We start from the raw sequence: 18,203 nt of genomic DNA on the forward strand, positions 1-18,203 counted from the left end.
GTTCGATTCCCGCCTGCCCCGGAGGTGACCACATGGCGTGGCAGACCTCTCTGACCCGCCCGCTGCGCCCCTCAGCAGTGTACTTCGTCGATCTGCCTGTTCTGCTCCCCACTCTGTCTCTGGTGAAGCCTCTCGCCGCCCCAAGCCACTGGCCTGTACCCCAGTTCTGTATGCACAAATAAATAATCTTAAAAAAAAAAAAAAAGAACTCATAAAAAGGTCCTATATGGGAAATTATTCACCAAAAGGATGGTAATTTAGGAAAAGTAATAGTATGGGGTAGCTGCTATTATGTTTTATAGATACAAACATTCTTACCCTCATGTCTCTCTGATCTTTAAAAATATCATAACTATTTCAACTTTTTTTTTTTAGGTGGGAGAATCTGGGTCAGTATATTGTCAGGCAAAAATAAATTCATTTGAAAAACAAGTGACTTATATGTTACAGATTTTAGTGGCCACTTAAGAGAATTTATAAGTAGTTGACAAGGTATATTAATAGGTCACTTAAAAATTTCTGATGTTTTATTGCCAAAGATGCTTAAGTAATTGTCCTGAATTTAATAACATTACATACATATGCTGTGTTCTCTGAAGATTCTGTAAGTTATCAATAGTCTATTTGGGACTATCACAGACTAAGTATCTCATATGTAATTCTACTCAATGCAAGAAACTGAAGCAGTTAATACAGAACACACACTTTGAAAATGTCTGTTCCAATATCTGAAATAAACAATTTCTGATAAACAAATTTAATTGCAATGTAATAATCAGCTTAATAGAGAAAAATGGAAAGCTTCAAGTACTGAAAGGGTATTCCACAGTTATTTTGGATATTTTATTACTTAGAGTCTTCTATTAACAAAAGCATTGCTGTAATTTTTTTGCATATAATTTTTGGGGGTGGATTATGTTTGTGGGTAAATTTATAAAGGTAGAATTACTGAGTAAGAAGGTAATTTTTGTACTTTATTAAATACTATCAGACTGATATATGAAAAAAGGTCATATGTTTAATAACCAGCAATGTTTACCTTTATGCTGAGTACTTTGGTTTCATTCTGTTTGGGGAATTAAAGTTTTCTTAATTTTCATTTGCTGGACTGCTAATGAAAGCGAACACTTTCTCATGATAATATATTAAATAACTTACCAAATGTGTAAGCTATTTATATTTACAAATGGGTTATCTGTAGAGCTTTACCTTGATTATTCTAAAACATACAGAATAACCAAAATAGTATATACAACAATCAATCATAGTCCACTGATTCTAAAGATACCTGCACCCCCATGTTTATTGCTGTTTTATTTACAATAGGAAAGACATGGAGACAACCCAAATGCCCAAAAGTAGGTGACTGGATTAAAAAGATGTGATACATATATACAATGGGATATTACTCAGCAACCAAAAAAAAAAAGCACATTGCCTTTTGTAGAAACATGGATGGAGCTGGAAAAAAGATCATGCTTAGTGAAATAAGCCAGAAAGAAAAGGAAAAATACCAGATGGTTTCAATCATAGCAGGACTATAAAGGACCAGGGGAGCAAATAATAATAATGAACAACTATATACCAGAGAAATTTTATGGGGGTGGAATGGGATCAAAAATGGTGGGGGGAGGGAAGTGTACTGGACTATGGTGATGGCATATGGGTGATCTGATATGGGAAACCCCTGGGGATTGCAACTGAGATGGAAAAATGCACAAAATGGTGTAAAAACAAACTATTAAAAAAAAAAACCTCTTAACCTCATGTTTTTCTCTAAAATGGTACCAAACTTGCTTTTATGAAAGCAATTCTCCAAAGTTGTCTTTATTCATTTTCTGCAGTTTTTCTCTCTTCTCCTGGAATTTCCCTCTTCTATCCTTTCACCTATAGTTAAGTCTCTCCCAAAGTGACTTTATTACTTTAGTAGCATGAAATACTTAACAGGAGTGCCTAGAAATTCGTATTAAAAAAAAAAAAAAAAAAAGGCCCTCCCTAGTGGTGCAACCGGTTAGGATGCAGTACTGCAAGCTAGCTTAGCCGCTTCAGTCTGAGTTCGATCCCCGGCCTGGCCCTGGTGTTGATCCACAAGGTGAGGCAGACCTCTCCTGACTCGCCCACTGCTCACTATAGCAGCGTATTTCATTGATCTGCCTGTTCTGCTCCCCACTCTGTCTCTGGTGAATCTCTTACCGCCCCTGCACCTCTGGCTTGCACCCCAGTTCTGTATGCATAAATAAATAAACCTTAAAAAAATTGTATTTTAAAAAAATTATAAAGAGTCACTTAGCTTCACTCAGATCAAAAAATAGTATCTTAAAAGTCCTTCACCTTGGGCCTTCCTGGTGGTGCAAGGTGTTAAGTCTCAGCACCATGAAGCTATCTGCAGTCAAAGCCTACCAGGGAGCTAACCCACATGATGCAGCAGACCTCTCCTGTCTTGCCTCAGCAGTGAATTTCAGTCAGTCTGCCTGTTGCGCTCTCCACTCTGTCTTTGGTGAATCCTCTCAACCTCCCCACACCTATAGCCTATACCTCACTTCTTCGGTGTATAAATAAAATAACTAAAAGAAAAAGTTCCTCATCTTTCCTTCTTTTGTAAAATACAGCTTCAATTGTTATAGAGCATGCTCTGTATGAATATAGCCATAATATGTTTATCTAGTTTATTTGGGGTAAACACTGCTGCTACAAAAAGCCACCTACAGGACTCTGGCACATATTTGTCAAGGTGTTTTTTTTTTTCTTTTCTTTTAAAGGCAGGGCTGACAAAATCTTGTCATAAAGGAACGATTAACATACAAATTTAGATTCTCTTGTATATTTTTCTTAAATTCAAAATGATCCTTTAAAAGTTAGAACAATTTGGGCCCTCCCTGGTGGCGCAGCGGGTTAAAGCACAGCACTGAGAACCTAAAGCCGCTTCCGCATGAGTTTGATTCCCGCCTGCCCCGGAGGTGACCACATGGCGTCGCAGACCTCTCCTGACCCACCTGCTGCTCCCCTGAGCAGTGTACTTCATAGATCTGCCTGTTCTGTTCCCCACTCTGTCTCTGGTGAAGCCTCTCACCGCCCCTGAGTGTCCGGCCTGTACCCCAGTTCTGTATGCACAAATAAATAAATCTTAAAAAAAAAAAAGTTAGAACCATTCCTAGCCTATGTGCCACAACTGCCCTGTATGCAGTAAGCCATTGCTACCTCTTGCTATAATATAAACTTAATAGCAAAATTGTTAAATCACAGGGTATGCACATGCTTAATACCAAGAAAGAGGTTTAATTTTTTCATGCTACCTCTTGCTATAATATAAACTTAATAGCAAAATTGTTAAACCACAGGGCATACACATGTTTAATACCAAGGAAGAGGTTTAACTTTTTTCATGCTGCCTCTTGCTATAATATAAACTTAATAGCAAAATTGTTAAACCACAGGGTATGCACATGCTTAATACCAAGGAACAAGTTTAATTTTTTTTCAGGGTTTCATTTAGTGCAGAGCTTAGTGTATCAAGTTGGAGCAATCACAAGACTTACTTTGTTCGCTCTCAGTGTTTACTGTTCACCACTGTCTTAATGAAAGCTGCTGTTTTTTTTTTTTCTCCTGATTTTAAGTTAAGATAGGGGGATAAATCCAATCCCTATTACTATATCTTGAATGGAAAATAGAAGTCAGAGAATGATGAACATTTTTAAGTTTCTTTCTTCAACATGCATCATTATTGTCCCCAAGACAAAAATAAGATAAATAAGGAAACAGAAATCAGTACAGCCCCAAGTCATAGAAGCTGTTCACAAAACAAATCACATAGGATAAGCCACAGGGGCACTTCTAACACAAATCTCTTCTAACATCCTAAACGTGGCCTATCTCAGAAGGATTGCTTATTATCTGGGTTACTGATGGCCTGGAGAAAAATCCAACAAAATGGCAAGACTTTCAAAATCTTGGGTGTCAAGAAAGTCACTGTGGAATTTTAGAAACAATTTGATAAGTCTAAAATTTGAAAAAGCAAGCACTAAAGTCTAATAAAACAGTATAAAAGTCTATTGAGAAGATGAAGTTAATTACTTCTTTTTAAGACACTTTATTATCTAAGTTACTCTTTCATAAAATTCTCTTGTATCTCACAAAAATTTTTAAATTAAATACTCTTTACCTTTTACTATAAGACTTCGTGAATAATATTTAAAACTGTGGTTTCCTTCTTAGGGTATTTTATTATATTCCATCTTTAAGGTTACAAATGCCTTCTTGTAATATCCATTTTTCCTCTTATGTAATAGTCTATATCCTACTTCACCCTCCCAGAAACATTTGAATATTCCACATATAAAATCTTTATATGTTGGTCTCCATATCCCTTTTGTACTTTGCTGGTTAGTAATTATCTAGTACAGGAGATGGCAAAATACAATCATGGGACCAAAAGGCACACTGCCTGTTTTGGAATGTCCTGAAGTCTAAGAACATTTATTATATTTAAACATTTGTAATTAATTTGTTGGTAGAGAGCACTAATTTTTCACTCCAAATAAGAGAAGTGTTATTCTGCATTCAATGAACTCATTTTCACTAGTGACTCATTAAAAAACACAAACAACTGTGCTTAGTTGACAAAAATATTTTGAATTTTGTCAATATTGCTTGAATTTTGTTTCTTTCTCATTATGTAGCTAAAATAGTATATTGACAATTTTATATCTTGGCCTATAAAACCTAAAATCCTATTTAGTATGTTACAAAAGTGTTTACTGATCCCAGACCTAGTAGAAGTATTCTGAAGCAGATGAATTGAAATTGCAGTCACACTAATCTCCAACTGTACAACTGTATTACTGCTAGTGGGACCTTTTCCATTAAGATACCTCACAATTGTTTTTAATCCTCATTTATAATATTATGCAATATTCACTTCTTATTTTCAAGTGCCTCCAAATTTATTCCTTCCTAGTAATACCACTACAGGTGAGGAACCTGTCACTCACCTTATGACATTCTTCTGCCTGTGGTCTCTGACTAGTTCCATCTCAAAAACTTTTTCTATTTATGCATACAGAACTGGGGTACAGGCCATAGGTACAGGGTCAGTGAGAAGATTCACCATAGTCAGAGTGGGGAGCAGAACAGGCAGATTGACGAGGCTGCTGAGGTGAGCAGCAGGCGAGACATGAGAGGTCTGCTGTGCCATGCTGATCAACCTCTGGGGCCGGGATCGAACTAGCAGTGAAGCAGCTGTGGCCATCTTTGCAGTGCTGCGCTTCAACCCGCTGGCCACCATGGAGGGCCCCTCAACAACTTCTAATGAACTACTTTGTTTAGACATAAACTTGATCACATTAATATCTTACTTAATAAGCCTCGATTATTTGTTATTATTAAGATGTTAAATTATAAATTTCTCAGTCTGATCACTTTTCCAAACTAACTTCTCTCTATTCCACCCTAAAAAAGAATTCAGCCCTCCCTGGCAGCGCAGCGGGTTAAAGCACTGCACTAAGAAGCTAAAGCCACGTCTGCATGAGTTCGATTCCCACCTGCCCCAGAGGAGATCCACATGGTGGGCAGACCTCTCCTGACCCGCCCGCTGCTCCCCTCAGCAGTGTTGCAGTACATCTGCCTGTTCTGCTCCCCACTCTGTTTCTGGTGAAGCCTCTTGCTGCCCCTGAGCCTCTGGCCTGTACCCCAGTTCTGTATGCATAAATAAATAAATCTTAAAAAAAAAAAAAAAGAATTCAGATACTCAGTAGAAATACTTTAGTGCAAAAATTGCGAAACAAAGAACTCATAATTTCACACATGCAAAACAACAACCACAAAAAAAAACCACTAACCTCTCTACTTCAAAAAACAAAATTACTATCTTTTCCTTCAGAGATTTTAATCTTTTGATATTTTAGTTTTAGAAAGAGAAGGCTCCCAAAATCTAAACAGTGATTATTCTGACAAAGAATAATTTGCAGGGGCTTCCTGGTGGGGCATGGGTTAAGTCACAGCACTATGAAGCTATCGACAGCCACTGCAGCACGAATTAGATCCCCAGCCAGGTGGTGATCCACATGGCACAGCAGACTCTTGTCTCCCTTGCTGTTCTCCACAGTACTGTATTTCAGTAGATCTGCCTGTTCTATTTCCCACTCTGATCCTCTCAACCCCTGTACCTCTGGCCTCTACCCATTCTTGTATGCATAAATAAATCTTTTAAAAGCCAGATTTTTATTTTTTTTAAAGTTTATTTTGAGGTATGCATACAAGAACTGAGGTATAGGCCAGAAGTGTGCAGGTTTCAGAGGATTCACCAGAGATAGAGTGGGTAGCACAACAGGTGGATCTACCGCAATACGCTGCTGAGGGGAACAGCGGGTGAGACAGAAGGGGACTGCTGTACCATGTGTGTTAGCTCCCAGACCAGGGATTGAACTCATACTGCAGTGACTGGCAATAGCTTGATAGCACTGAGACTAAGTCCCTATGTTACCAGGGAAGCCACCAGATAATAATTCACTTCATGTGTTTTTATATGGCTTCATTTTTAAACTAAAGTTTATGTAATTTAAAAACAAAGAAAATACAATGTTTAATGCATTCCTAAGGAAGTTCACATATTATATGTGCTCTGAAGAAAGACTTGAGTGAAGTACACTAATATCTAATATTGATTGTCTGTTGAGATTGTAGTTGATTTGCATTTTGACATTTTTATGTTTGGAATCATATTTTAGGTTTCCTATGATGACTATATATCATAGGCATAATCTGTAATACCAATAAAAGTTAAAAGAGGTTAGACAAAACAAAGATATAGGAGAAATATTTCATTATTTTACAACAACAGAAACTCACTGAAAGATTGAGGAACAGCCCTACCTATGATAAAATTGCTATCTATAAAGTGAAGAGCTTTTTATATGAAATATCACCTCTTCCCCCATTCTTTTGTTAAAAGATCTTTTTATTCCCTTCATTCTTTAAAGATAATTCTCTAAACAACAATTAATCTAAAATATTACTATTATTATTCATTTCTCTTGAGTTCCCAAAAAAATGAAACAGTTACAGATTTATTCTCCTTTCCCACTTGACACTTGTTTAGTAAACTTTATATACTAATGCGTTCTGCTGATAAATATATTCCTACACAAAATAGCAAAAGGCTATTATTATCTTCATTTTATGGTGATAAAATGAATTTTGAAAAGACAATGTTTTATCATTAAAAATTCTCTAAGGTATTCATCAAAAGATATGGTTCAAGGTCTCCCTGGTGGTGCTTAAGTCTAGCACTATGAAGTTGCCAACAGTCATTGTAGCATGAGTTCCATTCCTGCCAGGAAGCTGGACAACATGGCACAGCAGACTTCTCCTATCTCACCTGATGCTTCCCTCAGCAGTGTATATCATATTTCAGCAATCTGCCTGTTATGCACACCACTTGTCTCTGATGAATCCTCTCACCCCTTGCACCTTTGAACTACAACCCAGCTCTTGAATGCATAAATAAATAAATCTTAAAAAAAAAAAAAAAGGGTATGGTTCAGATTCAGGCTTTGTTCACAATAAATATTTCAAAAGATGGCTGAAGCAACCAAAAAATTGAAAATGAAAAACTAGAAATTTAGAAGGAATAAAATAGATCAAGGCAGGTTCCAGAAGTAGAACAAAGAGGACATTAAAGGAGTATCAGGATGTAAAAAAAATGAGCAACATCAGACTGGGAAGGAAAAAGCAGAAAGACTTAAAAGTAGTTTTTCTTTTCCATTATTTTATAAAGATTCTGTGAAGTAGTTTTTAGACAGTCGTGAAAAAGGTTACAGTCTCTTCAAGTTTCTATGTGTGGTTAGAGCTTTGAGATTACACATCAAAGACAAAGGTATAGTCTTCTTTTGAGTTTCAAGATAAAAATGGACAATAAAAAACAAAGTAGGAGGAAAAGGCCACCCAAATAAGGAGATTTTAGAGTTATTCTTTAACCTAGATTGCTACTTTTGAAAACTCTGTAGGGATGAAATTTTCTTTGCATACCAAAAACTAAGAAAAATCTATGGTTAGCTGTAAAATTAGTCTTTGGATTAGTACATGGTTTGCTGAAAGTGACCTGAGACATGACTTGTATGCTACATCTTCATAACACACATTAACAACACAAACCAAACCAAATCAAGTTGTCTCAGTGATAAGTATATTAAAAAATTTTAAAAAAAATTCAAATTCTACTTTTCTACCTAAGAAGGCTCTGCAAAAAAAAAAAAAAAAAATGAAGTTGCTAAGCAACTCAAACCGAGGAAACTATTTTCAAAAACAATGTCTCAGTGCTCATACATCTTATTTCTCTTCACAATCTGATAATGAAAGGACATCATTTTAGTCTATTTAGTAAAAAAATAACAATGTTAAGATAGGATTCTATAGTTTAAAGTTAGTGACAGCTAACAAACTGAGATTTATTATACTTGCTGGTGGAGCAATTTATAATTTTTTTCTTCAGACACTGGGTCTTGTATGAACATCTACTAATACCAGGTAACAGATATTATGATTTCCATGTAAAATATTAATGGCTTACCTGTGTGCAGCTGAAGTCTAGGGATTAAAACAAGACTAGAGGTTTCTGGCTGGTTAGGGTCAGTGGGTTTTTTGTTTGCTTTTTCTTAAAGATTTATCTATTTATACTTATAGAACTGGGGTACAGGCCAGAGGTGTGGTGGGTGAGAGGGCTTACCAGAGACAGAGTGGGGAGCAGAACAGGCCGAATGACGAAGTACACTGCTGAGGGTAGCAGTGAGCGGGTCAGGAGAGGTCTGCCACGCCATGTGGATCACCTCCGGGGCGGGAATCGAACCATGCTGAAGTGGCTTTAGCTTCTCAGTGCTGTGTGCTTTAACCTGCTGCTCCACCAGGGAGGGCAGTGTTTTTTTTTTTTTTGGGTCAGTGGGTTTTAACTGTTGTTGCTACAAACATCAAATGGATGTTTCAAAATATGGTGTTCAGGCTTAACATGAGGCTCAGACAATGAAATGAGAATGCAGAGGAATAGACGTTGTGATCAGTATTTCAAAAGACAACATGTGATTCTAACACACTGATAAGAATTTCTGGGGCCCTCCCCTGGTGGTGCAACAGGTTAAAGCAGAGCATTATGAAACTATTGCAGCCACTGAAGCAAGAGTTCTATCACTGGCCAGGTAGCTGAACAGGGCGTGACAGACCTCGTCTTAGGTCTAGCTCACTGTTCCTCTCAGCAGTGTATTTAGATACAGCTTCCTGTCCTGTTTCCCAGTCTGTCTCTGGTGAATCCTCTCACCGGCTGTAACTCTGGCCTGTACCCCACTTCTATATAAATGAAAAAATACATATTTAAAAAAAAAAAAAGATTAGGAATTATGGTAGATGATGTTAATAAGGTAGGGTACCAAAAGTCAGGAAACAAGAGTGGAGGTCTTCAGGTAAATGTGATGGTTAATCTTCCCTGTTTTCAGTAGCTATGTGTAAAATAAAAATAACATATTTTTGTCCTTTTCTGAAGGACATTGTGAAGATAAAAGTTGTTATAGAAATTTAAAAATTGGACAAAAATTTACTCCATGTGTCCAGTGTGTTCCTAAAGCTACAACTTCTATGGGAAACTAATTTTATGCCTAAGAAACATTAAGTTGTACAAAGTGGATATAAGGAAGGAACTATATGCCCTGACTTTCTCCCATATCTAAGTACACTTAAATATGCAAATTCTCACTGGCCTGAATTTTTGGCATTGGTGAGAAATACAAATATGTTCTGAAAAATAATGACTAGAGAGCTGTCACACTTACACTCTACTTTTATAAGATCGTCACAAGTGTCAGTAGGAAAAATGACTAAAATTCACTTATAATCTGAACTGTTATTTTGTTAGTGCATTCTGTGTACCTTTATTGTACCCGACACAATACAGGCACAAAATTTAATAAATTCAAGTTATTCATGGCAGTTATGTGCTATAAAGTCATAGGAAATGTGAAGTCATAGGAAATATGTCCTATAAAGTCATTGGAAATATAGGGTTAAGTTATTATGAGCCTTTGGTCACAGTATTTTTGTCAACTGATCAATACATAATCTTGTTTTTATGTATGCTTCTATTTAAAGATACTTTATTTAGTATGTATTTCTTATAACTAAATACATGTGGTATTTCTTTATAATAAAGTTTGAGGATGGTTTAGTATTTTAAGTTGAGGATGGTTTGAGGAGACCATCATATTTTTGGTTTTCAATCTCAGAATGCACTGTTTCTTTTTATTACTTGTAATTCCATTAATCCAAAAAGTCAGCTACTTTTCACTCTTTTCCATGGCTTCATTACATACATTATGTATTATTTTTGCATTTTCTGGAGTGCTGTATTATTGATTCATTAACATGTAGTTAATAATCAACAGCGATATTAATTCATACCCGAACTTCTGTTTGTTATATGAGAACTGAAATAAGGAAACAGAATGTCAACTTGTTTCACCTCAGTTGACAATGTATATGTCCAGTGACTCAAAATATTTTGCTATTCTACAAATGGTTGTAAATGACTTAAGAGAACACTGCAAATACTTATTTGGGATTACAAATAAATTTTAGTACATAGGCACATTAGTAAAATCATATCCACAGTGAGGACTAACTGTACACATTTCTTCATATAAATAACCCTGAAAAGATAATGCAATATACTTTTTAATTTCTCAGTTTAATCTTAATGAATATACATTTCAAATAAACAGATGCACTTTCATAAACCCACAAAAGTGAGTATCTTTGAAGAAGTATTAGTTTGGCAAATCAGAAAAAGTCAAGATACAGATTCTGATTACACAGAAACCACAAATAAGTAAGAAAAGTAGTAATAATAAAGATATTTATATCTTACTATATTTAGTCTATTTGAGAATAACATCTAAATTTGATATAAGGACAGGGCATACACTCTTACTTTGTGTATAATCCAATATATTCCTCATGTTAGTAATCTGTAGTTAGAATAAATCAATACCAGTTTGCTAAATGATAACCACTTGCTACTGTCAATTTACAGCCAGTCTATTTCAATTTATCTGCCTTATCTAGGTCACAGCCCTAAATTATGAGTTAGTCCAAAGAATTTTTCTAAATTATGAGTTAGTCCAAAGGTACAGTCTGTTGGGGAATTTCACTTATTTTTTAACTGCTATTTAATTTTCAATTGCCATAACTCTCCAAACTGTATTTTCCTAACAAAAGTAGAGCTAGAGGCTAAGATTATGTAGTCTTTTTTCTTTCTTGTTTTTTAAAGATTTATTTATTTATGTATACAGAACTGGGACACAGGTCAGAGGTCCAGGGCAGGGAGAGGATTCACCAGAGACAGAGTGGGGAGTTGAACAGGTGACTGATGGGAGCAGCAGGGAGACAGGAGAGGTTTGCTGAGCCATGTGGGTCACACCTCCCTGGCCTGGACTGAACTTGTGCTGAAGTGGTTGCTGCTAGCTTCATAGAACTGTGCTTTAATCTGTTGTGCCACCAGGGAGGGCCCTGTATAGTTCTTTCTAAACAGTGGTCATCAGCATCTACTTGACAGCTTTTGGATTCTGCCATCATACTTAAAGTGAGGCTGAATGTAATGATCATTTAGAATTGAACCCTCTTATCTCTCAACATACTCTCAGAGCTAGCTTTCTCAGAAGTTAAGTAGAAAGACTAACTTCAAGTAACTAGTAAATATAACAAATATGGGAAAGTTTTAAAATCTACAGTCATGTTGCATCGGTTGTTATAGGTTCTTAGTCTTGTTCTCCTTTTTTAAAGATTTTATTTATGCATACAGAATTGGGGTACAGGCCAGAGGTGAAGGGGCAGTGAAAGGATTCAACAGAGACAGAGTTGGGGCAGAACAGGCAAATGACGAAGTACACTGCTAAGGGGAGCAATGGGTGAGACAGAAGAGGTAGGCCGCACCATGTGGTCACCTCCCCAGACAGGGGTCCAAATTGAGCTGAAGCTGCTGTGGCTAGCCTTGCAGTGCTGCACTTTAACGAGCTGCACCACCAGGGAGGGACAGATCACCTATTTTGTTCCCCCACAAAAGCACCTCTTTCCAGGATGTAGGCCTCCAGATTTAACTTATAATAACATGTGTCTTTTGGTCTTAAATCTGTTATTAGATTACATAAAACCTATTTCTCTTAGCTTCTGTGTACACAGGAATGGTTATTTTTGTAATCTTCCCTCAGTTAAGTAAAAGGTTCAAAAAAGCAGCTTATTTAGCAATTCTTACACTATCGATTTCACCTGTTTCAGTTAAGAATTCTGCCTCTAACAATTCAGAATCTGAACTGGCATTATAGACTACAAATTTACATAAATTAGAAAAAGAGGCTCAGATTGAGAGTATTTCCCCTTATTTACATAGAACCTAAGTTCATAAAAAAGGGAAATTCAGTGCATTATGCATTTCTATATTCACAATGTACTACTACTACCTCAAAAGAGCAGGAGCTTATAATAATATGAAGTTGCAATACAACTGACTTGTTTAAAAAGCTGTCTTCTTCAATCAGGGACCCAGCCATTGGCAGTCATACAGCAGAAAAGAGAAAGGAAATATGTGAATTTTTAGGGGACTGAGGGTGGCTGTGACAACAAAGTAAAATGAAAACCAAAACCCCCACTTTCAAGAGCAGATTCAATAAAGCAAGTATGTCAGCAATTCTTCAGCTCTGAGTATCACTTATAATCAAACCAGGATGACAACTTATCAGTAATTACAACCAAAGGCCCGTCTTAAAAAAAGCAAAGGCTCCTCTAGCAAACTTACAGAAATGTCATGAAAATGAATGAAAGACTGAAAAATGATAAAAACATACTCAATACAAAGGATGATTACTATTATTATTTTAACACTTTAGGCTTATCAAAGAAACTTCTGCACTTAAAAGCTGAAGTAGTTAGTAGAATACTTTGTATCTTTGGTTAACAGAGTTACAATCATTTTGTTTCTCTCAAGCAGTTTCCTCCACTTACTGTTAACAATGAGTTTCCCAGAGCCTGAAAAATTTCAGCAACATGTTTTGCTGTATTAAACAAGTGATCTAAACTTCAAGGTTTATGGACAACCATTTGTGCAGATCAGAGACTGATCTAATTTTAGGCACTTGGAAGATTAGATTCTGCTTTAGTTTTGCATAAGGGATGAGTTGCTTTTATACTGAACTTGTTAAAACATACATTACTTAAATAGAATGTATCACAGTTTTACTATTTTATTCTCAGGTACTGCATTGTAGGCAGCTTTAATGTTAACAGTAGATTACAATCCTGCTGAAAGATGAGAAGCCATAGGATTGGCTTTCTTAGACATACTCACCTTAAATTATTTTGCTGGCCAGATGGAATGACACTATAGTAAACTGGCATTCCTGCTGTGGGCATAGATCCTTGATTAGACTGATTGGGAAACATAACAGGCTGTTGATAAGTTTGATGGGCAATTCCTTGAGAACCTTGAGACAGTGAAACCTAAAATTGAAGACAATTTAAAAGGAAAAAGGTTCTTTAAAATCTTGCAAATGCTAATATATCCTTTATAAACTCTTCGAGTATGAGCAGTGAAGATTAAGCTAAAACTGCATTATTATAGCACTACAGATTTTACAGCATTACCACTTTACTTTTTTTTCTCAGCTAAATACTTAGTTTTTATGGCTAGTATTTATGAATTTATGGTAGGCTAGTTGCATGAGCTACTTAAATAGTATGACTCATGGCTCTAACTGAAAGTTATTTTAAAAAAGAAACTGTTTCCAATATGAACGACTTCTTGACATTAAAGGTGTAATATACTTTTCCTAAGAAGAAATCAGGAACGGTACCAGCTAGATAGAATTGATCAGAAAGAGTGAGCTTCTCAGCTTATGATGTCTATATATGCTACTCTCTTTATTACCTATGTGACACTTAGGAATGAGTAAATAAATCACTTCTTTATTCTATTGGCCCAGACATCTTAGGGCAGGTATTAACTCCATTGTGATTTCTAGTAACAGGATCCAGCACAGTAGACATTTGGTGAACAGTGGATCTTTCAATTCTCTTTCAACATTATCGGTACAAAAACTGTAATTGATTCCTCAATTCTCTTCACAGAAACCACATAGGCACAATGGGATCTTAATTTACAAGTGTAATTATTAGATTTTGGTTATAATAATTTTGGTAAATAAAGTCAATATGAAAGCTTTTGTTGATTATAATGATAATACCAGCAACAGTAGTAGTACTGATATTAATAGCAACAGTGATGATAATGGAAGTTAACATTATTAGTACTTAACTGTTGAGTTCTGTTCTAAGAACTTTCTGTTAATCAATATAGTATGTCTTCCTAACAACTCTAACTTGGTACTTCTAGCATTCTTATATTATAGACAAAGAAACTGAGGTTGAGTAACTTGTCCAAGATTGTACAGATACAGAGAAGGAAGGTGTTAGGATTTGAAACTTATGCCCTTTAGCTCCAAAGCCTCAGTTCTTCTGCCACTTCATTATCCTGTGATTTTATGTCAGTGATTAATTTCCAAGTCTTCACAATATAACATGTTTCTGAAATGTAACCAGTTCTTTCACAATAGTGATCTTTTGTAACTTTCCCTTTGACTCAATTATTGCACAGAGAAAGTTATTGACTTTATTTAGCCAACTCTCTAATATATTTCAGTATTTCTGTCTATGAAGCAGTGAAACACTGAGATTATAAATTCTGACTGTATATATATGCAAGATAGGTCTAGGGAAAAAAATTAAATACAGAAAAGAGAGGACACCGTACTTCACATTACATAGCCACAAAATACGTTCTACTAAGGACAAGTGACTTTTTTGGCTTATCTTTTAGATAACAGTATATCACCACCCAGATTATGTATTAAATGTAATGTAGCAAAAGTGTAAAAATAGGCTGACATTCATTGCTTGTCAGAACACTACTTCTCATAGTCATTTACCCAGTATGATATGAAGAAACATGAGAAAGTAACTGTTTTTGTTTTATAACATTTTCAATATCTAGTTTCATTAAACAAACAACCAAACAAAGCAGTAAAACTATAGTATTAGCGTTAAAATTTACTTACAAATTTTTTATCACTAGACTGTGCATCTCTAAGGATCAAGAATAGATCTTGCTTATATATAAAATGCCTGGGCATCTAATAGATATGTAAGGTACTAGATCAGGTAGCATGACCAGAGTACTTGAGGAAGGAAGAGTTCCTAGCTTGGTACAGACCTTATCTAATATCTAGTTATGAAGGAAGTAAGGGATGAGAGTATTATGTGCTTAGGCCCAAGCAGGAAGGTAAGGAGTAAAAAGCATTTAGAGAAAACAAAGATGCAAAATATAGTTTCAAGAATGTATTTTCTTTTTTTCTTGGCTGTTTTCTATTGTCAAGGGGCTTCAAAACTAGACACAGTCTTTGCCTTCAAAAGTACTTAACAATTAAACATTTTACATTTCATTTTTAATTTTCTGAAATCACAAATGGAGTATGTTAGTAACTTTAGTCATATACTACCACAACCCTAAAATGTCCTCTTCATGAATTTATGCCCATACTTATCTTTTTAGAACTAAAAGTTTGTATTTTTCAGGAAGATTTCTATATTAAGTCCCTAACCTGCATGACTGATCCTTTCAGTTATTGGTGTGTATACCGTTACCAATTTGTTTATATGTGTTTCAATAAAATACATGTAACATTTATCTCACAAAATAGGTTGTTTTTACTTTGTTGGGATGAATGTAAATTATCTCTGGATTTCTTAACATAGTATTCAGCTATGAAAACCACAAGACAATCAAACCCATTTACAAGTTATTCCAAAAAGATTAAAGGTCAAACAAATTACTGAAATATATCATTTTACACTAAAGATATCACATTTATTTATTACACAATAGGTATTTCTACCTTAGCTATAAATTGTAATCCATGATAGAGCATTCTTCTGGGATTAAGGAGGGGGAAATATCACTTCCAGTATTGGAAATGCACATTTTTTATTCTATAGACATTGACGTATCACATGTACTCTAACTCACTATTTCAAATACCTATTTCCTGCTCTCATTATACTCTTTCCTCCTTTCTAAGGAGCTGAAGAACTCCTTCCAATAAGATAACTGCTTATATACTTACATATAGTTGGAAATAATAGACACTGTCAGATAACATTTACTTGCTAGTATCAGTGTAGTTAAAATATTTTTTCTTCAGAATTATGAGAATAAAGAAATAAAGTGAGGGTAAAAGACAGCTATGTGACTAATAAAATTCTGTAAGAGTCTGTGTTAAAAACATTTTTCCCAATAGTAAAAGAGAAAGATACACTGCAGATATCTACACATTTTATTCAACGTCACTTCTTCCCAAAGTAGACTGAAAACATACCTGATAGGATGGCACTGAAGAATAGGGGATCACTACTCCCTGGATCTGATTTCCAATGCTGTTGGGTTGGCCACCAACCAGGCTCGGACTCTGAGGTTGCTGAACTCCAACTATTCCTTGGTAGTTTTGCTGTTGGCTGGGCATAACTTGATAACCTGTAATGGTATAATGAGTTAAATCCTGCTTTGATTTTAATTTATTTCACCTATGAAGATGTTTTTTGTATTTTAAGCAAGCACTTTATTTCCCAAAATGACAGAGTTTTGTTTAAAACAGCAAATTTCAAAAGCCTTTGGAGAGCTAGTATTTAAAAGGTTTTCAGTTCAGTAAAGACAAGTCAGCTACATTTTTGTCTTTTTATAACACATTCAAATAAAATTTGTATGTAAAGGTGTCTTGCAGTTTAGGTAATGGAAGGGACACAGACTTGGTTTATACAACTGGAATAGACAATGCTATTCATGGCATATTAAAATGTTCTATGACATTTAGTTTGTGGGGATTAAGACAAGGTATATAATGTGTGGGGCCCTGTTGCAGAGGGACATACAGGGCCTACTGTTTAAAAATAATTGAGAGTTTTTGAGTTGGTAATAGTAAAAGATTAAACTAAGCACTGGGCCTTGTATAACTTGCAGAGTTTACATGCCATTAAAACTGCCCCTTCTGGAGACTCCCTCCTCCCCAAAGGAGGAAGAGTGGAGGAGCTTTTTAGACTGGTTGCATGACTGAAAAAATAACACCACGTATTCAATCCTTGCATTAGGAATGTGTCAAGGGTTTAATGAAAAAAAAGGGTTTAATGAAAAATGGAGCTTATTTAACACGTACATTTTTAAGTTATTTCCTTACAGTATTAAGGTCATTTAACAAATAGATCCTTAAAGAGGTATGGAATATACCTGAGGTCACAAATGAAACTCTTAGCTGACAACTCCTCCCTAAGATGAAAGCATTACTGGTAATTTAAGTAGAATGTTAAGAGAATACATTTATTTTTACTAAGTAAAACTTATCAATTATTATTAAGGACCCACATCATGAGCTTTGAGGAGTAAATATGAATTCTATTTTGTCTCCTGACCTAAGAAGATTCCATGAGGCAAATAAAGGAAGTAGCTCAAGACTTAAGTAAACTATTAGAAGTTAACCATAAATCTTTTTAAGAAGCCAAGAGATAAGTAACTATCCAGATTCAGGGTGAATGAAGTTTCTATAAAGATGAACCAAACTACAGCACTGCTCATACAAGTTTCTACAACTAAAAGGTCACTGAAATTAGTCCTCTGATCACATCAAAAATATATTTTGCTCTCTTATCAATGTCAGAATTCGTTTCCAGCCTTATTAATCCTTAAAGTAACAGAAGCAATAAAGATCCCATCTCAGATATTGATTATAGATAGTAGCAACACTGTAGTTATCTGGAAGCCTCTGCTCAAGGACTAAATAAATAAAATCTAGTATGAATTGTCTTTAAAGACAAGATTTATATGGGAACTAAGCAACGTATTAACAAAATGACAAAAATGAAAATATAATTGTAGTGAATTCTGTAACAATGAAAGATTTAGTAAAATATGCTATTTCTAAGGCAACAGTGCTTTTTTTTTTTTTTTAAAGATTTATTTATTCATACAGAACTGGGGTACAGGCCAGAGATGCGGAGGGTGAGAGGATTCACCAGGGACAGACTGGGGAGCAGAATAGCAGATCGACGAAGTACACTGCTGAGGGGAGCAGCAGGCA

General features: G+C 35.4%; 1 protein-coding gene across 1 annotated transcript in view; it reads right to left on the reverse strand.

The window, feature by feature from the left end:
* Positions 1-18,203, reverse strand: part of R3HDM1 (R3H domain containing 1) — a 93,677-nt gene that overhangs the window by 15,084 nt on the left and 60,390 nt on the right. Inside the window, exons 19-20 of the mRNA XM_012725641.1 lie at positions 16,455-16,609; positions 13,373-13,524 (exon numbers count right to left, since the gene is read on the reverse strand). Coding sequence (XP_012581095.1) covers positions 13,373-13,524; positions 16,455-16,609 — 307 coding nt within the window. The remainder of the gene's footprint in view (positions 1-13,372; positions 13,525-16,454; positions 16,610-18,203) is intronic.

This window comes from Condylura cristata, unplaced genomic scaffold (genome assembly GCF_000260355.1).
Source record: "Condylura cristata isolate star-nosed mole 26May11 unplaced genomic scaffold, ConCri1.0 scaffold00002, whole genome shotgun sequence".
In the NCBI taxonomy this organism is placed as follows: Eukaryota; Metazoa; Chordata; class Mammalia; order Eulipotyphla; family Talpidae; genus Condylura; species Condylura cristata.